A 27,061-nucleotide genomic window follows, 5' to 3' on the forward strand; every position below is an offset into this window, starting at 1 on the left:
ATGCTTGTGTTCTCCTCCAACATATGAGCCCTACTAGGTCACGTGTTTTTAAATCTGTCTTGCTAACTGATGCATCTTAGCCAAAAAAAAAAAAAAAAAAAAAAAAAAAGTCCTGGCACAAACTACGTGCTCAATACCTATCTTTGGAACAAATGAAGGTTTAAAAACATAGCATGACTCCGCATTGCTTTCTTATTTTAAAGCATAAACATGCATACACATATGGGAGAGAGAGAGAGGATATTTCTAAATGTTAATGGTGATTTCAGGTGATTCTTTTTCCTTCTTTATGTTTTCCTCTATGTTTTCCTGTTAGTTTATGTTTCCTGTGGTTTTATACCCCAAATCCTACGTGAAAATGTATTATGTTACCATGAGAAAATTGCTTTTGAAAACGTCTCTCTAAACCTAGAGTAACGTGCATTGCCGCGCAGAGTGAATTGGTTTTGCTGTAAATCGCATGAAGCCGTTTTCCTGCATGAAATGCAGTAAAAAAAAAAAAAAAAAAAAAATTGGAGCGGTATTGACGACCTTTTAAAAAAAAAAAGGATTGCTCTGAAATCATCGCTCGGTGTTTTGCAGTGGTTAAGTGTTTATTAAAGGAATAAAAATCCATTCCTCCTTGGAGGACCGCGGCGTCCCTAGGGAACACACCCACCTAGCAACCGGGACCAGAGCTGGAGCGCTGCGCCTTTAATTCCGGGGCGGGCGGGGGGCGGCGGGAATTTCTGCTCCAGTTCCCTCTGCATCGCCAGGGCAGCTGTCACCTGTAAGGCGAGCGCGGCGCGGGGGATGCAACCCGGCGCCCATTGGACAGAACACAAAGGTAGAAACCTACCCCGAAGGCCGGGGCCCGGCGGGGCGGTGGGCGTGGGCGCTCCCCGCGGCCCCCGGCGCCCTTTGCCCCGAGACGCTTCGGCCCGGCAGCACCGGCGCGACCGAGGTCCAGCTTCGGGGACACGCCCGGCCGGCCGCGGGGAAGGCGCCAGGTGAGCGCGGCCGCGCCTGCCGGAACCCCGCTCCCGCGCGTCCCGCGGCGACGCGGCGCCCACCCGCCCCGGCAGCCAGGAACCCAGGGCCCCACCATGGCGCTGGCCGCCGCTGCCGCCGCCGCCGCTGCGGCTGCCGGGGTGAGCCAGGCGGCGGTGCTGGGCTTCCTGCAGGAGCACGGCGGGAAGGTGCGCAACTCCGAGCTGCTGAGCCGCTTCAAGCCGCTGCTCGATGCGGGCGACCCGCTGGGCCGCGCCGCCCGCAGGGACCGCTTCAAGCAGTTCGTCAACAACGTGGCGGTGGTAAAGGAGCTCGACGGCGTCAAGTTCGTGGTGCTGAGGAAGAAGCCGCGGCCCCCGGAGCCCGAGCCCGCACCCTTCGGCCCCCCGGGGACAGCGACCCAGCCGTCGAAGCCCACTGTGGTCTTGCCGGGGGCCACCTCTGCCCCGGGAGCTCCGCCCTTGGTCCTGGTGCCGCAGCCAGTGGAGCCGCCAGGGGACCTGGGTCTGCCAACAGAGCCACAGGACACCCCGGGGGGACCGGCCTCCGAGCCTGCTCAGCCGCCCGGGGAGCGATCCGCCGCCCCACCGCTTCCAGCCCTCGAGCTAGCCCAGGCCACCGAGAGACCCTCCGCAGACGCGGCCCCACCGCCTAGGGCCCCTTCTGAGGCGGCCTCGCCCTGCTCTGATCCGTCAGACCCGGAGCCCGGCCCCGGGGCAGTGAAAGGGCCGCCGCAGCAGAAGCCCTGTATGCTGCCCGTCCGCTGCGTCCCGGCCCCCGCCACGCTCCGCATCCGGGTGGAGGAGCAGGGCCTGCGCCGGCAGCTGTCGGAGGAGCCGAGCCCGCGGAGCTCCCCTCTGCTGCTGAGGCGGCTCTCCGTGGAGGAGTCCGGTCTGGGCCTCGGCCTGGGCCGCTCCCCGCACCTGAGGCGCCTGTCGCGCGCCGGCCCGCGTCTACTGAGCCCCGACGCCGAGGAGGTGCCCGCCGCGCCGCCGCCGTCCGCCGTGCCCCTGGAGCCGTCCGAGCACGAGTGGCTCGTGCGGACCGCCGGGGGCCGCTGGACCCACCAGCTGCACGGGCTGCTGCTGCGCGACCGCGGCCTGGCGGCCAAGCGCGACTTCATGTCTGGCTTCACCGCCCTGCATTGGGCCGCCAAGAGCGGCGACGGCGAGATGGCGCTGCGGCTGGTGGAGGTCGCGCGGCGCAGTGGCGCACCAGTCGACGTGAACGCGCGCTCCCACGGCGGCTACACGCCGCTGCACCTGGCTGCGCTGCACGGCCACGAGGACGCTGCTGTGCTGCTGGTGGTGCGTCTGGGTGCCCAGGTGCACGTGCGTGACCACAGCGGGCGTCGCGCCTACCAGTACCTGCGGCCCGGCTCCTCGTACGCGCTGCGCCGCCTTCTTGGCGATCCAGGCCTGCGAGGCACCACGGAGCCAGATGCGACTGGTGGTGGAAGTGGCAGTCTTGCTGCCAGGCGCCCGGTACAGGTGGCCGCCACCATCCTCAGTTCCACCACCAGTGCATTTCTGGGCGTCCTGGCTGACGACCTCATGCTCCAGGACCTGGCCCGAGGCTTGAAGAAGTCGAGCTCCTTCAGCAAGTTCTTGAGCGTCTCGCCCATGGCTCCACGTAAAAAGACAAAGACCCGTGGTGGTCTTCCAGCCTTCTCAGAAATCTCTCGTCGACCTACTCCGGGGCCTTTAGCTGGTCTAGTGCCCAGTTTGCCTCCAACAACCTGAAGGTCCCTGGGGCTACCACCTGGTTGATCTATCGTGGCCTGCTCGTCGCAGCCTAAACCCGCCCAAGACTGCAGCCCAATCAACGCCTGGAGCCTCATTCTGTTTCCAACTTTGTCCAGGGCAGCCTGTTTAACCCAGACGGGCCTGCACCTCCAGCTTCTTTCTGAAGCATGACCCATCTCCAGAGATGGGATTTGAGAAATCAGTGAGAGCTTCCTATAAAGAACTCCAGGAGACAGGCCTGAACTCTAGAGGGAACTTGAAATCCAGGGGCAAAGGTTAAGGGGCAGCAGCTGGTCTGGCCCCTGAATGCCTTCACCTGATGCCTCTGCAGCTACACAATCCCAAGCCAGAACTAGAGCAAGGGTCTCTTTAAATGTTAAAAGATGTTAGGTTGTCAGCTCTAAGGTATGTGGTGGTTTTGTAATTTGATGCTTTTATTCTGTTTTTAAATTGAAATGAGGTAAAGCAACTTTCATAGTAACATTTTGGAATTATATTTTTCCACTTTTAGGCAAAGTGCTTAGACATTTTCCATTTTTTTGCTAAATACTTTGGAATTCTATTTAAAAAATAGATGATCAAGATCTAAAGGAAATTAATCCCAACCAACAAACTTAAAAGTTTATCTACCTCATTTTAGGCAATCAAGATTCTGGAGAGTCTTGAACACAGAATAACGATTGTGACCATTATGAATGTAACTAATTTCAGTTGTACTGTGAATGCTAAATATTTGCAAACAAGTACATCTTGAAAGTAAAGGTGACTTAGAGAAAAGAGACGTTTTGGCAGATACTTTTAATTTGTGGTTGTCTCCATCATGAAATATAAACATGTGTTTGGCACTTGTGGGTGGCTATTTTGATTTGGCATGAATACTTAATTTTTTAAAAAAATTGTGGTTTGTGAATTGCACCTTTATGCCATGTTTCTGAATCTGGTTTTCAAATCCAGTGGAGCCTTTCAGTGCAATAGGTGAATATTAAAAGAAAAAAAGTAATAGTATTATGACAGAAAAATGAGCGATTAAATAGTAATGGATACAACTAAGGAGCAAGTATTTTATATGACTGTTCTGTACAAACAAAAAGTATGTAATACCCATTTTAAAAAACCATTTGAAAGTAGACAACTTATTCCAAAATAGCAAATGCAGAATCTCTGCTCAGTGAGCTTGGATGAGTGGCTTAACTTCTCTGGGCCTTTGTTCCTATCTGTAAGTGAGAAAGTTTGTAGATATTGCCAAGATTTCCCAGGCTCAATACAGTGTAACTATTTTATGTTTTTAAAGATATGAAATCTATTTACTCAACCAATTTTTTAAATATCATATTGTGATAATGCTCTGCTTTTGCAAATTGTGTTTGCATGTCATTAGTTATATCAAACAGTTTTGTGGCATGGGGTAGTGGAGCTTCCCTCCCCACCCCCATATGTATCAGTGAAGCCTTTGAAATTACTTAAGGCAGTCTTTCATGGAATGTTTTGATTGAGCAATGAAATAAACAGTCCTCCATTTTGTTTCCACTGGAGTGGTGATGTACTTCCCTTAAAAATTCTACAGTGTTTGCTATTGTATTTTTCTTTTCTTTTTATCTAATTTCTTTTCTTTCATTCTTCTGCCTCTTTCAAGCATTCTGTTATTGAAAGAAGTTGGATTGCTCTGCAAAGTAAAGGAGTCAACCACACATGGATATCGTAATGGAGAACTGTAGATAAATGTGGGCCCTGATGTGATCTTCCCACCTTCCTTGCCTGGAACTCTGCATAAATTATTTTAAAATGCAAATTAAATCTTCTGCCTCTGCAGAAAAATTGTGGGAGACACAATTATAGCAATTGGAGTAGCTGACAGTCTAGAAAACAGAATAAAATACTGGAGATTTTCCATAGTAAAAGAGACGCCTGACTGAGACAGGGCCTCAGACAAAGGTGACAGACACAGGTATGACCTGCCTTGATAAAGACAACATTTAAACCAGCAAAGTAGTAATAACAATAACTAATGTTTATTGCACACTTAAGTCAGAGGAGGGTCATTTGAACTGCCGGAAGAATCTATGTATTTCAGAAGAGTGTGCTGCAAGCCTTCCAAGTGAAGTAAAACATTTAGCGAGAGTTTAGGATCAATATACCTAAAGCTTAGGTGTTAGAAAACACTGCTTTCCCTTGCAGGCCAAAGCTTTCTGCAACTATAAGGTAAGCCAATAAGAAATTATAGTTTCATACACATATGGAAAGTTTTTAAGAATCATATATCACCTAGCAGGAGGCACACCATTAGAAGGGTATTTTCAACACTAACAGAAAATAATTGTGAAGGCAATTTAGCTGACAAGAATTGTCACAGGGACGAAATCACTCCTTTTAATGAGGAAGAATTGTTGGTATAGATGGGTATGAGTCATATCTATAGCAAGCTTTTAAATAAAGTTTTACATATCCTTTAATGGAGGTTGGAGGTTATTCTTTTTTTTTTTTTTTTTGGAGACGGAGTCTCGGTCTGTCACCCAGGCTGGAGTGCCGTGGCGCAATCTCGGCTCACTGCAAGCTCCGCCTCCCGGGTTCACGCCATTCTCCTGCCTCAGCCTCTCCGAGTAGCTGGGACTACAGGCGCCCGCCACCACGCCCGGCTAATTTTTTGTATTTTTAGTAGAGACGGGGTTTCACCATGGTCTCGATCTCCTGACCTCGTGATCCGTCCCCCTCGGCCTCCCAAAGTGCTGGGATTACAAGCGTGAGCCACCGTGCCTGGCTGGAGGTTGGAGGTTATGCATATACTGTATAACCTGTGCTGATTAAGTGCCAGGCACAATTCTAAACACTTCGCAGGTATTAATCGCAAGTTTATAAGGTATGTACTATTTGTATCTTGATTTTAAAGTGAGGAAACTGAAGCCTAGAGAAGTCATAAGTTACTTGTCCAGGCCTCACAGCTAGTAAATGCAGAGCTGGATAGTCTCCTGGTGCTCTTTTTCATGACACTGGCTGCTATCCTATTGCAGGAAGCAGGGTGGGCTCATCTCAGCCCTTTTCACTCATTTAGTGTCTTTGGGCAAGTCTCCCAGCTCCCCAAACTCCATCTTCTCTGTCTATGGGACAAAAGGCTTCCTGTACCTATTTCACCAGCTGTGGGGGAAGGAAGAGCACATGGAATGAGCGGATAGAGCTCTTTATGAACTGCAACACCAATGTGGGGTGCCGACTTGGTTCCAGGGGGTAAATGGCTGCATCCCAAAACCAAATAGCTCTGATTTGTGGATCTGCTTTACATGATCATTCTTTTTTTTTTTTTTTCTTTTTTGAGATGGAGTCTCGCTCTGTCGCCCAGGCTGGAGTGCAGTAGTGCAATCTCAGTTCACTGCAACCTCCACCTCCCGGCTTCAAGCAATTCTCCTGCCTCAGCCTCTCAAGTAGCTGAGAATATGGGCACACGCCACCATGCCCGGCTAATTTTTTGAATTTTAGTAGACATGGGGTTTCGCCATGTCGGTGAGGCTGGTCTCAAACTCCTGATCTTAGGTGATCTGCCTGCTTTGGCCTCCCAAAGTGCTGGGATTACAGGCATGAGCCACCGCGCCCTGCCATGATCACCATTCTTTTAACATGTTAGTGATTGTATACATAAGTAACAATTGATTCTACTAGGAAAAATGTATTCCCACAGGAGGGAAATTATCCCATATTCTGTACATGATATCACTTTAGTTAAAAATAGAAATAATATCTTTCTAAACTCACATTCCTCTAGCATTTCTACTCCCACCTTCCAGACCTAAACCACTGCTATTCAGCCACCTGAGCTGGAGTGCAGTGGTGGGATGTCGGCTCACTGCAACCTCCGCCTCCCTGATTCAAGCGATTCTCGCTTGAAACGATTTCTGTGCCTCAGCTTCTCGAGTAGCTGGGATTACAGGCGGCATCACCACGCATGGCTAATCTTTTGTTAGAGACGGGGGTTTCACCGTGTTGGCCAGGCTGGTCGCGAACTCCTGAGCTCAGGCAATTCGCCCGCATCGGCCTCCCAAAATGCGGTGATTACAGGCGAGAGTCACCCTGTATTTATAGGCGCCTGGCCTATACTTAAATTCTCTTTTGCTCTCCAGATAGCCTTTTGCCTTGAACCCGCCTCACCTGTTTGGAACTGCCACACCTCCGGACTTCAACCTGGGGCCTGGGTGCCTCGGGTGTGCCTGCAGGGAAGAGAAAAGAAAGCAGAGACATCGAGATCTATATTCTCTCCTCAAAGAAAAAAAAATCCTCCTCGTGGGAAGTGGCTGCTGATTTAAACATCAAAGACAACAGGTAAACGTCCATTGTGACCTTCCACGCTGTAGCTAGGCTGACAGCAACACTATGGGGTGCTCAGCAATTGCCGCCTCCCGCCTTCCTGCGCCCCCAAATGCCCCTTTCACCTGTTTCTCTCTGCAGCCCTCAACCACATTTGACCTAAATTTCCTGAGCTCCTGGTTTACATGTGAATGAACAGCACGGCAATTTGTTCCAATGAGGAGCCCTGAGGTTTGCGCCAGCCGCTCTGAGGGGTACGTTTTGTGCAGAGCAGGATGTTCAAGACAGACTGCGCGCCGGTTTCGGGCACCGCCGAACATGGCTTCCCTGTTCCGTTTCTAATTTACAGCCTGAAGGTAAAAAGTACACTGATTAAATCCATATTAGGAGGAGCAGCGGGGGCGGAATAAGCGAGCTGGGGAGGCGGCCGCGGGGCTGCCTGTTGCCCAGCAACGATGCCAGCCGCAGCCTGTGCTCCCCCAAAAGCCCGAGAGCACCGCGGCAGGCAGCCAGGAAGGAGGATGGGGCAGGGGAGCCGGCGGCTAAAGCAGACGGAGGCAGGGGGGCGCGCAGAAACCCCTATAGGGACCCATGCAACCCGCTTTCTCACCCTGGGAGACTACGCAAGGCTTTTTTTTTTTTTCATACTGATGTTCGAAATCAAAAAGTGCACTGATCAAATCCGTATTAGGAGGATATGATTTAATCAGTGTACCGTTTAAATCCCCCCACACCCCTCCCCCCGACTGCCCTCTCTCCCACTTCTCATTGGCCAGCAACTTTCCAACAAAGGCCCAGTGGCAAAGACAGCCAGTCTTTCCCTGCCTGGCTGCTCAGTTTCTTTCTGAAAGAAGCAAAAGCCTCAGCTCCAGCTTTCGGGACTAACTGCTCAGCAGGGCAAGTCAAAGTCCCTGTGGCTGGCCCAGAGTGCCTGGTAAGCCGGAGAAGCTGCGGATGGCGAAGCGTAGATACCAGCTTTCACCATAGGAGGACAACGCCCTCTGCTGGCAGTATCCTGAAGGGTCAGTTCACCGGGCTTCTGGTCCCCACAAAGTCTTGAATTCTGTGGTGCTGATATGGAACAAATATGGTGAGCTCATTCTTGCCCTCTGGAGAAATAACGAAATGGAAGGGAGAAAACTGGAGCAAGAAGACCGAGGGAACATAGAACGTCCATTGCAGGAGGTGTGGCCTTATTTTTGGGATTCTCCTGATCTGGCAAGGACAAGCACAAAAGCCTCATTTATTTCCCCACGGAAAAACCCAGCGCACAACCGAAGTCCAGTTTAATGCGAAGGTGGCAGATGCCCCTACTCCTACCCCCGTGCTCCCCACGCCCAGCCGGGCTGGGGATGCTTTGTTTGAAATACACAATTCCCATTGGCTTAATGGATATGTTAGCTGTGTTTCTTTTTTTTTCTTTTTTCTTTTTTTTTTTTTTTTTTTTTGAGACAGGGGTCTCACTCTGTCACCCAGGCTGAAGTGCTGGAGTGTATTGGCGCAGTCTCGGCTCACTGCAACCTTCACCTCCCAGATTCAAATGATCCTCCCACCTCAGTCTCCCAAGTAGCTGTGTTTCTAAGAATACCACAACGGAATAATGCAGTAGGGTCCATACAAGGCAAAACACAGAAATTAGTAGCTTCTATCCAGAACAGGTCTCTGGGTGTGTTTACTAGGCTGAAGACCTTGGAGCAGAGGCTCTGCCCACTGTGTTCAAAGGGGCAAAGCAAAGTATAATGTTAGAACCCGCAAAGGCCTCAGCAGGAGCCCCATATGCTTTTTATAAAAAGGCATAATGTGAGCATTGTTCCGTGCTCAATAGCACAACTGTTATAACAAACGCTTTTGGTATGAATACGGCCATTTAAAATTCCCAGCCAGTTGCACTTGGTGACAATACGCATCAGAAAACAAGCCCAGGAGCAGAGATTTCTCACTTGGGGGTCAGTTGGCTATAAATGCACATAAACATGCCTTTTAATGTGCCCAACTTCCAAAAACACACTGAATATTTGTGGAACAATATTGTTGGCCCCAGCATTTGCAGCTACAAAGGCTGAAGCAGATTTCAACATGTGTATCTGAGAACCTAACTTTGATTGTATATACATGGGGTGGATGCACAAATTGAGGAGTCCTATGTGTCATACCACTCCAGTCCCTAACTTCCCACTCCCAACCATGGCCCACCCTCAGATTACAACCACTGCTATGTCTCCAGGTCCTTAGTCCCAGCATGGAGGGTCTTGAGGTCTCCCACCCCTCACCTTCAGCTCCCACCCTCGACTGCCCGCCTCAGGCCTGGCTGACCCAGTGGGATCTCTGAAGGAGAGAAGGATAAACAGTGTTGATAACATAACTGGAAGAAGAAAGTGCTTTCTGGGTCTTGGAATGAATGTCCCCAGATGTCCAGGTATTCTGAACATTTGTCAGGGCATTTAGGCAGCACAGCATCTGAGCCCATTTCGGTAGCTTGAATCTTGAAAGGAGACAGGACTCCTACTTCACTACTGAAGCTGGGATGTTGGCTAGAAACCAGCTACAGAATCTAGACTCAGCCAATCAGACCTAGGCCTTTGTGGCTGTGACACAGTCACTGGAACAGTTAGGAAATGTTGGTGACAGTGGAGCTGAAAGCCCAGTATTCCCCTGGTCCCTCCTGTTTTCAAGCCAGTTTCTCCAGACTAACTAGACGTTGGCAGGGTTGACTGATATTCTGCCAGCAAATCCCTCTTCTGCTCTAGTTAGCCAGGGCTGGTGACTGTGTAAACAAGACCCCTCTCACTCCTCCCACAGCTGTGCTGCAGGTGACACACACATTTCTCTTAACAATTTTTATTGAAGAAAAAATAGGCTGCTTTGCACCTTAAGTGCTCCTCTGTCTTCTCTCCTCCCTCCAACCAACCCCTGCCAGCCCCACACTCTCATCACAAAATGGGGGAATACTAGTTTTTAAGATCCATAAATTAATTACCAAATAATCCACAAGACCTGGGTGAGGCCACATGAGAACACTGTGGAGGAATGTTTTTTTTTTGTTTTTTTTTTTGAGACGGAGTCTCGCTCTGTCGCCCAGGCTGGAGTGCAGTGGCGCGATCTCCGCTCACTGCAAGCTCCACCTCCCAGGTTCACGCCATTCTCCTGCCTCAGCCTCCCGAGTAGCTGGGACTACAGGCTCCCACCACCACGCCCGGCTAATTTTTTATATTTTTAGTAGAGACGGGGTTTCACCGTGTTAGCCAGGATGGTCTCGATCTCCTGACCTTGTGATCTGCCCGCCTCGCCTCCCAAAGTGCTGGGATTACAGGCGTGAGCCACCGCGCCCGGCTGGAGGAGTATCTTAGAGAGGCCTGCCCTGGGTCCTCCCCAATCCCTCAAGGGAAAAGCAGAGACTAAATCAGCATCACCCCACTTACGTGGGTGAGAGGTAGGGGCGGTGCACCCCACCCTCTCCACCTATAACTATGTAAGGAGAAGAGGGAAGGGCGGCTGAACTGGAGGACAGGTCCCTGGGGGCCGCGCCAGGCTGGGAGACGGGGGATGATGGCCAAGGTCGTCCCTGATGGCGTCCAGTTGGTCCTGAAGGAGGCGGATGCGCTCGTCCAGGCTGCGCTGCTGGGCCAGGACGGCGGCCTTGCCCGCTAGCAGGGCGCAATAGACGCGCAGCTCCTCCACCGGTAGTGCTCGCACCAGCACCTCCCGCATGGCCCGCTCGCGCCGCGCCACGTGCTCCTTCAGCTCCTTGGCGTCCTCCTCCTGCCGCTGCAGGAGCCGGAGTCGCTGCAGCAGGGAGGCCTGGAGCCGCAGGAAGAGGCGCCGTGAGCCGGGTGAGGGCGCCGCCGCTCCCGGAATGGTTCCCTCCGGAGAGAGCAGGCCCCTCACCGCCCTACTCGCTTGCAAACTGAACCCCTTTTACCTGCTCATCAGGGTCGCTGTCTGAGGCCGCCCGGGCCAGGGCGCGGCGCACGCGCGCCAGGCGACTGCCCAGCAGCAGCAGAAGACCAAGCACGCGCTCTAGGTCGGCCATGAACCGGTTGAACCGCTCCAGCTCCCGAGGGGCACAGGCCTGGCGCACTGCAGCCTCCAGAGCCGCTTGGCGCCTCGCCCACGCTTGTGCCTCCCCCTGCAGCCGCTCCTGCTCCGTGTGAAGGTCCTGAAGCATCTTTTGGAGGAGGGTGGCCAACTCCACCTGCAGGGAAGGCTCAAGGCTGGGGCCAGGCTCATGACTTCTCTGCCCAGGCTCTAGGCTCCTACCCACCCCCAGCCTCCACCAGCCCTTCTCCACTCACTTTCTTGCCCTGGATGCTGTTATTTGGTGCAGGGAGCCCCTGGCCACATGGCTGGTCAAGCACAGGGTGGGTGGCAGGGTTTTCAAGCCTTGTCTCCTCCTGAGGAGCTGGCAGGAGCTGGGTGAAGCTGAACTGATAGGACCTGGGAACAAAACCAGAGCTTCCTGGGTTTCCTGTCCCCAACTTCAGGGGCTCTGTGTCCAGAATCCCTAGTACCCCTCACTCACCCTGGCTCAAAAGTACTGGCAGCCTCCTCTCCAGCCTCCCCACAGGCAGTCCGCATTGCAGCCCGGACCTCTGCTAAAGGAATCAGTCCTTCCAGCAGGCCCAGGGGTGGCTCTGGGCTGGGATGGGAAGCAAGAGGGTCACGTAGAGAGGGATCTAATCTGGCCAGCTCCTGAACCAGCTCCTCGAGGCACTGAGTGGGCCATGTGGGCCTGGAACCAGGTTGGCCAGTGCCCCTGGCTAGGGCAGTATTGTGAGGGGGACCTGGAGTATCATTGCCTGAAAGTCCCAAGGCATTAACTGGGAGAGGTTTGAGGAGGTCACTCTCTGCAGCTGTGGGGGAATTCGTGGTCAGTCCAGTGGGGTCAATAGTTAGGATGTTATCATTTGCAGTCCCAGCGGGGGTGTGGCTTGTGGGCCTGGAAATACCTACAGAACCATTCACCCCCTGCCAGCAGTCATCTGCCCCTGCAGTTCCTGGACACTCATGGAGCGGGTACTCTGGGGGGACTGTAGCCTGGCCAGTTCTTTGGCCTAAGCCAGTTCCATACTGCTGGCCAGAGGCATGGACACTGGAAGCAGAAAAGACACTGAATCAGAAAAAGCTCCAGCCACAAACAAATGGTGGCCTCCAAGGGCCATCTGTCCCTACCCCCATCACCTGGAATCCCAGGCTCCAGCTAGGAGAGCATTCCCACCCCTCTAGCGTTTTGTAGATGTGTGTGTCAGGGGGGTGCCTCACGATGCTTGGAAGCAAGAGGGAAATACCTGGCTGGGGGCCCCTGGGAGGCATGGGGGTCTGGTGGTGATCTCATTCTGACCAGCGGGGCCTCTTCTAGGAACACTTCATCAGGAAGGGAGGGGAGCTGGGCAGGCACAATGCAGGTCTCTGAGACCCTCTGTTCACCGTCGTCAGGGCTGCTCTGGGGTAACTCTGCAGGATACACCACGGCAGCCTCCTTCTGAGGCAAGAATCTGGAGGCAGGGACCCCATGGTGACCACAGTGAAAGGAAGGAAGCTCTTGGTGTTGCACCAGGGAGACAGTAGGGTATTTGCAAAATAACCAGAAGGCTCAGACTGAGGGTAGGTAGGAAGCCCTTTCATTTTTTGGGCAAAAGCTATGCAAGCTGCCTCCCCCCAGCTTGGTCCAGAGTGGTCTGTGTCTCTCACCTGGAAAATTTGGTCAGAAACAATGCTCTGGGGGTTTCTGCTCCTTGGGGAACAGCCTGGAAGGGTGAACAGTCGACTGAAATGTGGCTCAAGTTTTGTTTCCCAGATGCTCCCCTCACCAGCCTGCATCTCCTGACTTCCATACCTGGACAACGGGTGTGGTCCCTCCTGATCCTCCCCAGGAACCCAACACTTCGCCTGAAGCGCTCTGACTCCGACTGGTGGGCCTGAAGGCATCACCGAGCTTCAAGGTCCCGGAGTCCAGGTTCATGGAGCCTGGGGGCTGCATCTCGGGCAGCCATCCGACCTGGTGATCTTCAAACTTAGCCAGCGCCGGATGCTGGAACTCCAAGGGCTCGGGCCCAGGGAGGCCAGAGCTGGAGCAGGCCTCACCCAGGCATTCCCCCGCCGGCCTACCGCCCCGACCCACACGATCCAGCTTTCCTGGCTCCGAGAAGCACCATTTCCGCTGCTGGTTGGCGAGGGGACCCCGGCCGGCAGTTCCTGGCGCGGGAGCCCGGGAGCGCGCCGGCTCCCCCTCCCCACCCGGGTGGCTGAGCGAGGCGGAGCGCGGGTGAGTCGCTGGGGGCCGCGCTGGGACAGTGGGCCGCAGCCGGGCGGGCAGGCTCATGCGAAGCTCCTTGCGCTGGAACGACGTCTCCCGAAGCACTCGCCGCTGCGCGCCCTGCAGCCGCTGGCGGTAGGCGGCCCTCGAGGCCGGCGGGCTGGGCGGCTCGGCAGCCCGCGCGGCGGCCTCCGCCTCGGCCGCCAGCGCGTACAGCAGCGGGGTGGCATGCCTGTTCAGTGGCCCCGGGGTCCCCGGGACCTCTGGTGGCTGCGGCCCACTGCGGGCGGCGACCGCGGGCCGGGGCCGCGGGGATGTGCAACGGGCAGCGTCGGGTGGGGTGGGGCCCGGGCCGCCCCAAACCACGCGCACGTAGTCCCAGTCTAGGTAAGGAAGGAGGTCTGTCCCCGGCGACTGCGTGCGCGGCTCGGGGCCGCTGGAGGCTGCGGAGAAAGAGCTGTAGGCCGAGTCCGCGCGCATGGACAGATGCCGCAGGTCCAGGCCGCTAGTGGACGAGGCCGGGGAGGCGCGGTCGCCCCCAGGTCCCAGGGCCTCCATGGCTGCGCAGATGAATGCTGAGGCTGGCTGGCTGCGTGGGTCCTGGGAAAACACAGATGTGGTGCTGGGTGAGGAGCTCCGGGTGAGGGCTGGGACAGCCTGCTGGCCCCGCCACCACGGAAGGCCAGACGCTTACACTTCCCCTCCCTGGTCACACCGTCACAAGCGCTGGCATCCCCCAGATTTTGGCAGAGTCACCTTGGGATCAGAGGTGGCAGAGGAAGTAGGACCAGTCCGAGGGAGCACCTCTGAAGGTTGAGGGCCCAGCTCAGGGGAAGGAATTGGGACCAGCTCATTCCCTGCCGGGCTCCCCTTGCCCACACAAGCAGCCTTTACCCTGAGACCTCCTGAAACGCGGAGAATGTACCCATGTTCCTTTCCTCCCCAATCCTGTTCCACCCAGGCTGCTTCCTGGCCGCTCTGTTGGCTTCTCCATGTGATCTTTCCCTAATAAACAATGGTCAAGAACACTCTTGTGACCTCAGGGGAGCTAAGAAAGGAGGGGTGGGGGAAGACCCAGGGCAAGGGGCAGAGGCAGCTTCACAGTCTTCCTCCCTCCCTCTGTGCCTGTTTTGTTCCAGGTGCTTTATATAAATATTTATTCTGATCGTCGCAACTGCTGTCTGCATTTTACAGACGAGGACGGTGAGGTTCTGAGGGGGAAATGATTTGTCCAGGGCCACACAGCTGGGACATGGCAGAAGCCTGCCTGGAATCCAGGCCTGCCTCCATGCTCACTGCAGCCAGAATCAATTTCCTAGAAGCAAGCCCTGCTGAAAGGCAGTTTACCATCCCTCCTGTTCCCCAACAGCCCGAATCCTCCAAGGAAGCCCACATTCCACTATGGGAAAGTCACCCCTACCTCCCCACACACTATTGGCAGATTCCAAAATAATCTGGTCCCCACTTCTCAAACTCTGCCTTTTGTCTAGGAATGATTGGCCAACCCCCATCTTTGCCCTGCTTCTATTCTTGCTTCTCCTGTAGGACTCAGCTTAGAGGTCTCCTCACTTTTTGGGACCCCAACAGTGTGCTGAGCTGACCCCCACCCCACACTGTCCCTGTTGTCTTGCTTCTGATTCCCTCCTCCCATTCCCACCCCTGAGCTTCCTGGGAACGGGCCCTGCTCTTCCTCATTGCTGCACTCTCAGTGCCCAGCAGAGTCCCTGGCATATAGTCAATGTTAAACAAATATTTGGGCCGCATGCAGTGGCTCATGCCTGTAATCCCAGCACTTTGGGAGGCCGAGGTGGGCGGATCACTAGGTAAAGAGATCAAGACCATCCTGGCCAACATCGTGAAACCCCATCTCTACTAATAATAACAAAAATTAGCTGGGCATGGTGGCACGCGCCTGTAGTCCCAGCTGCTCGGGAAGCTGAGGCAGAAGAATCACTTGAACCCGGGAGGCGGAGGTTGTAGTGAGCTGAGATCGCGCCACTGCACTCCAGCCTGGCAACAAAGTGAGACCTTGTCTCAAAACAAAACAAAACCCCAAATATTTGCTGAATGTCAAGGGAAATAACAGATTTGCAGGGAGTAGATGTAGGGGTGGCCTTGGTAAAGAAGGAAGAGAGTTCCTTAGCTTCTGCACACCCTTATTCCCTCCCTATTAGTCTTTTCTGGGGAAGAGGACAGAATGGGTGAAGCACCTGCCACCATAGACACTGGCCAGATTCCTCGTGCAATATTAGGTACAAACAGAGCAGGCAAGCGCAGCTTGGGGCAGGACTGACCAGAAATCAATCCCTTCTGGTCCTGGGAGGGGGATCAAGGGTAAGAGTTGAGTGGGTGTGCCTGGGTCAGGGTAAGAGCAATTTTGAGGCTTCGGAAAGGGCAATGTTGAGGTTTGGGGCTCCCTATGAACTATGGAGACTTTGAGGGGCTGGCCTGCATTCTCTGAGCTGCTTGGTAGGGAGTGAAGAGTAGGGTGGCCCACGGCTAGGGTGAGGACCAAAAAGCAGGCTTATTTGAGCCTCCTAGACACAATCTGGAGCTCAGAGTCACCCTCCACCCACGTCCCTGAGGCCCAGGATGTTACAGATTGCTGGTTAGGGCAAGTATGGGGTTTAGTGGTAGGAGGATATGGTGTTTCCTAAAAGGGAAAGGCAGTCCCTACAACATTCCCAGGAGAGGCTCTCAGCAGACCTAGGACCAGAACATCTTGATGTCACCCACCTGGGGACATTTGTATATGCCTACTAAGCCCAGGAGCTTAGCCCTCACACTTAGGGTTGGGGACGTCTTTCGCAAAGTATTTCCACTCTAAACTTTAGGAGGACAAGAAACTACTCTGAGTAGCAGCTCCTGGGAGTACAGTCACCTCATCTAGGAAGCCCACCCGACTCCTCAGACATTAGCCCTTTCTCTTCCTACTCTTTCTGAGTCCAGCTTAGGAGCACTAGCTTATGCCACCCGTCCTGCCCATTTTGGCTTGCTGCAGCTACAGAGGGGGATCACCAAATACAAGATGTTTCCTCAAAAGAGGTCTTGAAAATCTATGAAAATCTATCTTATTTGTGAGTTACTATGTTAAAGGATTCTGAATTCAGCAAATAAAAACAGCCTGAATGGGCAATAAAAATGTATCTACACATGTGTTTCCTTATTGACTGTAACTTGTTGAAGATGCTTTTGCACTGGTGGCCCTATCAGGTTGATGTTCATGCAGGTTCCTCACAGTGTGTCCTTTGCAGAACCTACCATGCCAAGAGGGCCCAGCTGCTTTGGTGTGTTTTGGGGGGGCCTCAGCACAAAACAACAAGGCATTTTCACACTTGTCTGGCTGCAGGGAGCCTCTTGCAGTCCAGCCCCAGTGTGGCTGGGGGTAGCCCTAGCTTAGGGGTCCCTGTCTCAGTGGCAGTGGCACCTGTGGGCTGGGCTCCCACGCCTGTGCCTGCTGCGGAAAGGGAGTTCAGAGGTGGAGCTCAAGGAGCTCTGCAGGCATTTTGCCAAGCCTCTCCAGAGCAGAGGGAGCAACCTAGACTGCCTGCTAGAAAGACACCAGCTTGGAGTCCTGGGAGGGGGAGTTGAGGTGGGCATTTGATGTATACTTGTCACCCGAATGAAGGAGCCAGAGAGTAAGGAGACGAAGATGAGTTTGGCCTTCAAAGCTAGGGGTATGGCAGGTGGAGGCACCAGTCTGAAAGGAGGAGCTGGGGCCGAGGACTTGTCAAGGGGGCCAGCGCTCCTTCAGTCTGGGCTTCATGGTGTCTGTGACAAGTCTGGCAGCAGTTGGGATGTGGCTCTGGAGTTCAGCAGGGGAGGGTAGACCAGGCAAGACCCAGGTTTTTAGTTAGAGGTTACTGGGGAAATAGCTGAAGACAGTTTCCAGTGGATAAAATCACAGCAAGGCAATGGGAATAGATCCAGGTAAGGCGACCGAGGAGGCACAGGAGAACGGACAGCCTCAAATACAACGACTGATCAGGATTTAGATCATACCTCCCTCAAGGCCACCTCACATCTCACCTCTCTGTGGAGGGGCTATCCAGGCCGCCCCTCCCAGCGGGTCCTCCCTCAGTACTGAGCTCACTGTGTAGGCGCTGTCTCCCTGTCAGACTGAGTTCCTGGGTACTGGACCACGTCTCGAACCCCAGTACCCGCAGCTAGGTCTGGCTAGGCGGACGTTCTGGGAAGTTCACCGGCTCTCCCTGTCCCCAGCGTCCCCCTGTTCTCCCAGCCTGTCCGCGCTGACAGCGCACCCCACACAGCATCCGCGCTCCAAGTGTGCGACTGGTTTACGGGCTCATCGGTCGCTGCACCCCAGATGCAGAGTCTCTGGAGATCCGAGCTCCGTGCCATGCACAGGAAATGCAGGAAGCTGGCGACACCCGGGGAGAGGCGGCCGCGGGCGTGAACAGACCCGGTTACCTGGGGTTCAAGCTCTGGGAGCCGAGGCACGGGAAGGAGAGAGGCACAGGCCTTGGCGGCCGCAGGGGGCGACAGAGACACGCGGAGCCGCGCGAGAGCAGACGGCCGCAGCCCCACGCAGTTCTGGGCCTTTCCCGTTGGGTTCACCGTCGGGGAAGGATCGCGCGCAGGGGACAGCGCGAGCCCGGGAGGGAAGGACTTGGCTTCTCCAGATGCTTGGCGACAAAGGGCAGGCGCGGAGGGTGGCGGAGTGAGACCGCGCTGCGCGCCTCAGCCACACACGGCGCCCCCGAGCCACACGCGGCGCCCCTGGAGCCACACTCGGCGCCCCCAGCCGCGCCCCTGAGCCTCGCCGCCAGCTTAGAGGGGGCCGCCTCTCCGCCCCGCGGCTCTGCAGCTGGGAGAGGCGCGCTGGGGTCCGACTCCACTGGCGCAACCTGACGCGGCGCCGAGCCGGACACGTCCCGGCCGAACTACGCCCGGGCTGCCCCGCGACCACCGCCTCGCCACCCGCTCCTCACCCCCGTCCGTCCGCAGCCCCGCCGGCCTCCCGGGGGAAGCGGACCCCGCCGCCCGCCGCCCGCCGCCCGCTTCCCGCTCCGCCGCCCCCGCCGCGTACCTGAGGCTCCAGCCGAGACGCGCTCCTGGGCCCTCGCGGCAGCGCGGTGACATCAGAGCCCCGGGCTCTGACTCCGACCCCACCTCCAGGCTCCGGCCGCGGCCGCAGGGGAGGCGCCACGTCCGGCCGCGGGGCCGGGAGCCGCAGCCTCTTGGTAGCGTCCTCTCGCCGGCCCAGTCCCAGGCCTGAGGGTGGACAGTGCGTTCCCGCGCGGGCCACAGGTCTCTTGCCCCAGGCCGGAGGAACCTGAGCGAGGTGGTGGGAGGGCGACTACGGCGACCGCCCACCGGCCTCCAGCGCGTCCGTGATGCTCGGGGGCCGGGTCCCTGGGGGCCTGACACCTCCCTCGGTGGGGAGGTCCAGGGCGGGCCGTTAGGCGCCTGACGGCTACCCGCTTTCCTCCCCAAGCCCGGCCAAGAAAACAGAGCTGCCAGGGCCTCGTGCCTCCCACCTGTCCCGCTGAGTAACTCGCCCCTTGATCAACTCTACCCCCAGACCCCCATTTCCAAAACTCTTCCAGCTCTTTGACTCCCACCATGGGCTCTTGTCTCCTGTTCCCTGTCCCATTTCTTTCCATTTCTCCCACTACCCCGCATGGTCTGGGCCCTCCAGCCTGCTACCGGGGTGGGGGGGAGGGGGGCGGAGCACGGGGAAGCCCCTGGACTTGTGTGCACCTTAGCTGTCCTGAGTGGGTCCTTAGGGAGCTGGACATACGCATATCCACTAAGGCTGGACGCTGGGGCTCGAGGCCCTCACCTTCCGGGATCTCCATTTTCCAGAGAACGCTCTGCCTGCACCTGCCACTGAGCTCTCCTTGCTGTGTCCTCAGGCTCCCCTGCCCCGACTTTCCAAACTCTTGTCCTATGAATACCACTCTGCCAAGAAATGCTCCGTTCCTGAGAGGGGCTGGGGGCCCTTTGCTGAGCCTCTCCAGCTCTCAGGTTTCTGCCTTTGTCCTCCGCTGCCCTCCCCCTCCCACAGGATCAGCAGGGCTGGGCTAGGGGCCGTGTCCTCCCATGGTAGTATCCCTGGCAAATAAAGGTTTATTAGTGTTAATAACCAGGACTCTGAACTCTGGCCAAGAGTCAAGGTTGCCACTTCCTAGGGACACTGGGAGCCTGAGGAACTCTGTCTTCTTGGGTCTTCTGGGGCTCGGAGGCAAGAGACACCTTAGCCGGACCTCTGAGAGTGGTGCCCTCTGGGCCCTGCTCCTTTTTCAACACCATCTGGACTCAGGCACCAGCTTCAGCTGGAGCTCTAGGCTTTAAGACAGTGCCTAAGAACCTTTTGGCTTTGAAAGACTTTTGTCGTTTGTTTCGCTTTTTTGAGACAGAGTCTCCCTCTGTCGCCCAGGCTGGAGTGCAGTGGCCCAATCTCTGCTCACTGAAACCTGCGCCTCCCGGGTTCAGGAAATTTTCCCTGCCTCAGCCTGCCGAGTAGCTGGGATTACAGGCACCGGGCACCACGCCCAGCTAATTTTTGTATTTTTAGTAGAGACGGGGTTTGCCATGTTGGCCAGACTGGTCTCAAACTCCTGACCTCAGGTGATCCACCCACCTCAGCCTCTCAAAGTGCTGGATTACAGGCATGAGTCACCGCACCCAGCCTGAAAGACTTTTAATGTTTTTAAGACCCTGATCCGCAGAGTCTCACAGCAGCATCAAAATAGAAGAAAGACAGCCCAGCAAACAAACAAACAAAAATTTTAATTGCTCATGTTGGCTGGGGCTGTGGCTCATGCCTGTAATCCCAGCACTTTGGGAGGCCAAGGTGGGCAGATTGCTTGAGCTCAGGAGTTCGAGACCAGCCTCGGCAACATGGTAAAGCCCTGTCTCTAGAAAAATACAAAAAAAAAAAAAAATAGGTGGAGGTGGTGGCACACACCTGTAGTCCCAGCTACTTGGAAGGCCTAGGCACAAGAATCGCTTGAACCGAGGAGGCAGAGGCTGCAGTCAGCTGAGATCACACTACTTCATTCCAGCCTGGGCAACAGAGTGAGATTCTGTCTAAAAAAAAAAAAAATGCTTATGTTTTTTACTTATATTTTTTGAAAACTATGGGACCCACTCCACCCACCCACCACTCACCTCTTGCATACACTAAGCAATTTTCTGCCTAAGTCCCGAGAAAACTGAAATCCCACCTACCCATGTCTCTCTTAACCTCTTCTGTTCTGAGAAAGAGAAAAGTAACCCCTAACATCTGAAAGGCCCAGCTGGACCTTGGTGTTGCCAGAATTTGACCTGACATTCACAGCAAGGCCTTAGTGTTGTCCCATTGGACATAAGCCATTTCACAGGGCATCACCGTGAGACAGGGCCATTCTTCAACTATGATGGATCAAGACAAAAACAACAGCACTCTAATCACGTCTAACACATACAAAAGCATGAACATTGTCCAAGTCACAAAAATGACCTAGCTAATGTGAGTGCCTGCTGTCCTAGCTAATGTGAGTACCTGCTGCTTCTTTACCAATTGCAGCTTTAGCCTCACTCTAATCATTCCTCTTTCTAGATAAGATTTATTAATATACTCAATCAAAGAATTACTCTTGCTTCCTGACAGCATCCAGCACAAAGGAAAGTTCTGCTTCTTTAACCCTCTTGAAAACCACTAACCCAAACCCAGATCCTCTAAGTCCTTTCTAATGCTCTCTTCCTGAGATGCCACATGGTTTCCCATGCTATGTGTCCTCTCTCACTTCAACAAGCAATGAACCCAACTTGTTCAACTACAGGTGTGCTTGTGGGGGTCTCTGGCCAGAAGGCACTGACACTTCTTTTCTCATTATTACAAAAGCACAGAGAATCTTGGAGAGGAGAAGGGGGTAGAAACTGCCACAAAGCTGGAGTCTCCCTTGGTGATGGTGGTTGGGAGGCGAGTGTGCATGGAGAGAGTGGAAACATGCACGTTTCCAATACATAAAGAGAGGTGTCTGCACCCTTCAGTATCTCAATACTTTCTCAGGCCTGGGGGAGTTCTTTTCTGAAGAGACCCTTAGATGGCTGTGTTTAGCTGGGATTAGAGCCACAGACCTTGCTGTTCCTGGCCAGGCCCTATATCAAGGAGCTGATAGGTGGGGAGGTGGTGGGCCTCCACTCCACATAGTTTGGCACTTGTAATCTAAACTGATGACACCAAAGCAAAGCAACTGTCCACCTCACAAGTCCCTGTGGTTTCTTGCTTTGATGCCCACTCTCTTTGTTGGATATGGTTAATGTGATGTGACTATGAGTGGAATACTAAAGACCACTTCTTTGGTGCCAAGCACTCTGCTAAGAGCTGTATGTATCTTTTTAGCCCTCTTACTCCTCAAAAGTAGGTATCAGTATAACCCCATTTTACAAGTGAGAAAGCTGGGACTTAGAGACATTACTTTGTCAATGTCAGGTAGCTAATAAGCAGTAGAGGCAATACTTAACCCCCTAATATCTGGTTCCAAAGGCCATGCTGTCATGTGAACATGACCAGTGTAAAGAATTGTATGTTGTGGATGTCAGTGCAGCCTTCCTAGGAGAGCAGGATTTGGACTTCAGATTGAGCAGAACTAGCAAGCGAGTGGGAAAGATGAGATGGTAGCAGCAGCGAGACTCCATTCAGGACTTCCCTATCTCTGTGTGTCCCCAATAGTCCAACACATATGAGGGCTTAGTTTCATATATGATTTCCAGGGGTTTATTGTAAAGGACTTATAGAAACATTTCTTACTGTAAGTACCTTTTTTTTTTTTTTTCCAACAGAGATGGAGCTGGGTGTAGTGGCTCACACCTGTAATCCCGGCACTTTGGGAAGCTGAGGTGGGAAGATCGCTTGAGGCCAGGAATTCGAGACCAGACTGAGCAATGTAGTGAGACCCAGTATCTACCAAAAAAAAAATTTTTTTTTTTTTTTTGAGTAAGAGTCTCACTCTGTCACCCAGGCTGGAATGCAGTGGCGTGATCTCAACTCTCTGCAACATCTGCCTCCTGGGATCAAGTGATTCTCACGTCTCAGCCTTCCTAGTAGCTGGAATCACAGGGGTGTGCCACCACATCTGGCTAATTTTCGTATTTTTAGTAGAGATGGGGTTTCACCGTGTTGCCCAGGCTGGTCTGAACTCCTGACTCAGGTGATCCACCTACCTCGGCCTCCCAAAGTGCTGGGATTACAGGCATGAGCTGCCGTGCCCAGCCTTCACCTTTATTTTTTTCATTTGAAAGTATATGTTAGAGTTGATTCAAAGTCAGTGCATAGGTTTTTTTGTTTGTTTTTTCAAGACAGGCACATAGCTATCCATTGCATGGACACAAATAAATTGGGTTAAATAACCCTATTATTGGACATTTAGGTTAATCCAGTCTTTTGCTATTACTATTTTAGTAACAAATACCCTTGTTCATTTATTTTTGTTCACATTTGTAAGTCCACTTACAGGATAAATTTCTAAAAGATGAATTGGTGGGTTAAAGTATAGGTAGTAGATTGTACTTTACAAAGACAATCACGAAAAAATTTTCCACCTCCCAAGCTTTTCTACAACGTGACTTTGCCACTACTCTACCCAGAAGAGGTGAGGTCTATTTCTCCGTCCCCTTGGATAATGAGCTTAGGGGTGACAGTAACTGCTTTGACCAACAGAATGTAGCAGAAGGTATGTTGGGCTGGTTCTGGACACAGGCTTTCACTGGCCTGGTAGCTTCCACTTCTTGCCTCTTGGTAGTGCTACTACTCTGAGACTACTAAGCTATGAGAAATACAAGCCATATGGAGAAGCCCAGGAGTATGAGATAGCATGTGGAGAGGGGAAAGAGAGGCCAAGGAGCACTTAGGCGTTGGACAGGCAAGTAACTAAGCCATCTCGGAAGTGAATCCTGCAGTGTCAGCCACCCCCGCTGACACCATACTGATCAGAGAAGAATTCGGCAGCCTAGCTCTTCCTGAATTTCTGACCCTCAAAAACATGAGCACAATAATTATAGAAGTGCAAACTACTAAGTTTGGGGGTAGTTTGTTACATGATAATAGACAACTGTAACAGGGAACATGAATTTTCTATTTTGATTGATATTGTCAAATCACACTTACAAAGAGCCCATACCAATTTACATTCCCATAAAAAATGTATACAAGCGCACTGAGATGGTTTAGATCTATGTCCCCACCCAAATCTCATGTTCCGTTGTAATCCTCAATATTGGAGGTGGGTCCTAGTGGGAGGCAATTGGATCATGGGGGCAGTTTCATCATGAATGGTTTAGCACTATCCCTGTTGGTCAAGATAGTGAGTTCTCATGAGATCTGGTCATTTAAAAGTATGTGGCACCCACCCCTCCCCCTCTCTTGCTTCTGCTCTGGCCATGTAAAAGGTACCTGCTTCCCCTTTGCCTTCCACCGTGATTGTAAGTTTCCTGAGGCCTCCTCAGAAGTGGAAGTCTGCATTTCCTGTACAGCCTGCAGAACCGTGAGCCAATTAAACCTCTTTTCTTTGTTAATTACCTAGTCTTGGGTATTTATTTACAGCAGTGTGAGATCACACTAATACACTCACTAACACAGTGCATTATCAAATTTTTTTAGACAGGGTCTTGCTGTGTTGCCCAGGCTGGATTTGAACTCCCAGGCTCAAGTGATCCTCCTGCCTCCACCTCCCCAGTAGTTGGGACTACAGGTGCACACCACTGTGTTTGGCCTTTTTAGCTTTTAAAGTGCCATGGACCATCCTGGCAGCCTTAGTCCAGGTCAGAGCGTGTAAGTGTTCCCAGTGCCATTGAGACTTGGGGTGATCCCTTTTGCCCACCAGTCTCTGTGGGACCAACCCCTGCCTTCTGGGGCCTCAAGTTTCCCTTCTGCAGAATGAGTGCTGTGGCCAACAGCTCTTGGGCCCGTCCCCTGCAAGCAGCCTGCTGCTGCAGGCACATGTCACCATGCCTAGTGCATTATCAAATTTTGGATCTCTGAAATCTGAAAGGTAAAAATAATATCTGTCTTAATTTATATTGCATATATTATAAATGAGACTACACACCATTTTGTGTATTTTAAGGCCATTTGTATGTGATCTGGCTGTCCATTTTCTTTGCTCATTTTTGTATTAGATTATTGGTCTCATTGATTTGTAAGACCTCTTTAGGGCTGGGCACAGTGGCTCATGCCTATAATCCTAGTAGCATTTTGGGAGGCCGAGGTGGGCAGATTACTCGAGCCCAGGAGTTGGAGACCAGCCTGTCTCTACAAAAGACACAAACATTAATTGGCCATGGTAGCACATGCATGTAGTTCCAGCTACTCCAGGGAGCTGAGGCGGGAGGATCACCTGAGCCCCGGAGGTTGAGGCTGCAGTTAGACATGATTGTGCCACTGCATTCCAGCCTGAGTGACAGAGTGAGACCCTGTCTCAAAAAACAAACAAACAAACAAACAAAACAAAAAACCTCTTTATATATTAAGGCGATTAACAGTTTTTCCTATGTGTGGCAAATATTTTTCCAAGTTTGTGTCCTTTGATTTTGTGTATGGTTTAACAGTGGATCTGTAGTTCATAGTTGAAGCAACAGATGTATGTTTTTTTGGGGTTTTTTTTGCTTGTTTTTTTGAGATGGAGTCTTGCTCTGTCGCCCAGGCTGGAGTGCAGTGGCGCAATCTCAGCTCACTACAAGCTCCGCCTCCCGGGTTCACGCCATTCTCCTGCCTCAGCCTCTCCGAGTAGCTGGGACTACAGGCGCCCGCCACCAGGCCTGGCTAATTTTTTTGTATTTTTAGTAGAGATGGGGTTTCACCGTGTTAGCCAGGATGGTCTCAAATCTCCTGACCTCGTGATCCGCCGGCCTCAGCCTCCCAAAGTGCTGGGATTACAGGTGTGAGCCACCACACCCAGCCCAGAGGTATCTTTCTTTTAGGCAGCAGCTACATAGCTGTCTCAATAATTCAGAGATGGTAATGTACTGGTTAAAGTATATTAGAGGTCAGAAACCTTTCAACAAAATCATGTTTTTTTAGAAATTCAACAAAGCATGAATTATTGCTTATACACAAATGTCTACCTAAACTGTAAATGTTCTTCTGGGGTAAGTTTGTTTGCTTTTTAATTATGCACTGAATTCACCACAGTTGTCTAATGATAGGGCTTTATAGGAAAGTAGAAAGTGCACAAGAAGAAAGTGCAGGGAGAATGAAGCTTGCCTTCCGTGGTGGGAACTCCTGACAGGCAGGGCCTCTTGGTAAGACTGGGTGAGGGCTGACTGTTCCAGGGATTGAACGAGATTCCCTTTCAGATCAGCAGTTCCTGGAAAGGAGTGCTGGGCTGTCACGTTCCCATTAAGTACACATATGTCACCTTTTCCCTGCAGACACTGGGTGACACCCAGCCTCTGTTTGCTTTGGTCAGAATGACTTAACTTTTCTACTCCAGCCTGGCCCCCAGCCCCAGGCCTGAAACCATTCCATCCTTGTGGTCTTCCTTCATTCAGATGTTACTCACACATCCTTGGACAAAAGAGGATTCATGAAAAAGATGGATACAGGCTTCTTTTTCTCTGCCAACTTCAGTGGGCCCCGGACTGATAGGTGTGGGCAAATAAGCTTTTCCACTTTGCTCTTCTGGTCCCCTAAGGTTCATTTTGGTTTTCAAGAAAAGAAACTATCTCAGGCTCTGAACTCGACCCCAAAAGCATTGCTTAGAAAAGGCAACAGCCTCCTCAGGCCCAGGAATGGCCAGACTGTCTCTCTTGTGTCCAGATCATAAAATGGGATGAGATAGTCTCTAAAAAGCCCCTCTCCTAAAACTGTCATTCTGTTTGAGCTAAACCTCCCAGATTTCTGCTTGCTGAGGAGTCACCCAGAATATTCAATGGAAGAAAAATCCAATTTGTGAGCTCTGGACCCCAGGCTGCACACAGAAGCTGCGTGATGGACTTGGTACAGAATTAGGTCACAGCATGCTATGTGCATGTGGATGAATTTTGGCTGGTGGCTCAGGAGACTGATAATGCATGCCCTAAGCATTCACCTAGAAAACCTTCCTGATTTTAACTGTGGCGTATCTGGTCAGTTACTCACACAGAGGATACTTTGTTCTAAAACCCGGGGGTATGCCCAGCATTCATCACAGTCTGGGCACTGTGTCTGTGGTCACATTTACCCTTGCCAGGGTCCTTAGGTCCTAGTTAGCAGCTTTTTCTACTTCAAGGGAAGCAGCAAGAAAAGTAAAAAAAACAAAACAAAAAACAACATAGCAAGTTACTTTTGACTTGCCTAGCAAATCACCTAGCAAGATGAAAGGGGAATGTGTCTGTTAACTGGATGACACCAAATGAATTATGGGGCAAAGGGCAACTGACAGCAACTGCCTAGGAGTGGCAGAGACAGATTTATAGACAGGCTCATTGCCCATCCTTGATTTCTCAAAATGAAACAGGGAGAGAAAGGTGTTCTTCAATTTGGTGTATCCCAGAGATAGAAAATCAGTGAAGTAGGAAAGAGTGTGAGTTCCAAAGTATGGTGACTTCAGTTTGAATACCAGTAGCTCTATGAACCTGGAGAGGTCCCCACCTTCCTGAACCTCCATTTCCTCATGTTTAAAACAAGGATACTACATACCTGCCAGATAAAGGTTAAAGGAGATTTGATCACATAGAGTAGTGCCAGGCTCACAGTAGGCCACCAATAAGTGATGTTAGTTATCATTATTCCTCACTTGAGTTTCTCCTGAGAAATACAATCTCAACTAAACCCCAGTCCCGATTTTCTCTCTAA

General features: G+C 52.5%; 2 protein-coding genes across 3 annotated transcripts; one reads left to right on the top strand and one right to left on the bottom strand.

Annotated features, from left to right (window-relative positions):
* Positions 1 to 587: 587 nt before the first annotated feature.
* Positions 588 to 4,262, top strand: SOWAHA (sosondowah ankyrin repeat domain family member A). The gene has a single exon (XM_003259948.4). It carries the CDS (start codon positions 1,086 to 1,088, stop codon positions 2,730 to 2,732), a length of 1,647 nt encoding a protein of 548 aa, XP_003259996.2. The 5' UTR covers positions 588 to 1,085; the 3' UTR covers positions 2,733 to 4,262.
* Positions 4,263 to 10,299: 6,037 nt separating this feature from the next.
* Positions 10,300 to 18,411, bottom strand: SHROOM1 (shroom family member 1). Of its 2 annotated transcripts, XM_012505282.2 has the most exons (8): positions 18,329 to 18,411; positions 12,859 to 13,878; positions 12,714 to 12,769; positions 12,311 to 12,517; positions 11,545 to 12,114; positions 11,318 to 11,459; positions 10,945 to 11,217; positions 10,300 to 10,823 (listed from the first exon to the last, which is right to left on the bottom strand). In XM_012505282.2, exons 2-8 carry the CDS (start codon positions 13,834 to 13,836, stop codon positions 10,491 to 10,493), a joined length of 2,559 nt encoding a protein of 852 aa, XP_012360736.2. In that variant the 5' UTR covers positions 13,837 to 13,878; positions 18,329 to 18,411; the 3' UTR covers positions 10,300 to 10,490. The 2 variants fall into 2 exon arrangements, with proteins under 2 accessions (XP_012360736.2, XP_030674593.1); XM_030818733.1 differs by lacking the exon at positions 12,311 to 12,517.
* Between the last annotated feature and the right edge of the window lie 8,650 nt (positions 18,412 to 27,061).

Source organism: Nomascus leucogenys, chromosome 2, assembly GCF_006542625.1.
Source record: "Nomascus leucogenys isolate Asia chromosome 2, Asia_NLE_v1, whole genome shotgun sequence".
Classification (NCBI taxonomy): domain Eukaryota; kingdom Metazoa; phylum Chordata; class Mammalia; order Primates; family Hylobatidae; genus Nomascus; species Nomascus leucogenys.

What these genes read in the sequence shown, in the direction of transcription:
- SOWAHA (XM_003259948.4), top strand. Translation starts at nt 1,086, where the DNA reads ATGGCGCTGGCCGCCGCTGCCGCCGCCGCCGCTGCGGCTGCCGGGGTG.
- SHROOM1 (XM_012505282.2), bottom strand. Translation starts at nt 13,836, where the DNA reads ATGGAGGCCCTGGGACCTGGGGGCGACCGCGCCTCCCCGGCCTCGTCC. An exon ending in GGACCACACCCGTTGTCCAG is followed by an intron (nt 12,770 to 12,858) that starts GTATGGAAGTCA and finishes TCACCCTTCCAG; the next exon opens with GCTGTTCCCCAAGGAGCAGA. An exon ending in TCCCAGGGGCCCCCAGCCAG is followed by an intron (nt 12,115 to 12,310) that starts GTATTTCCCTCT and finishes TTCTGCTTCCAG; the next exon opens with TGTCCATGCCTCTGGCCAGC.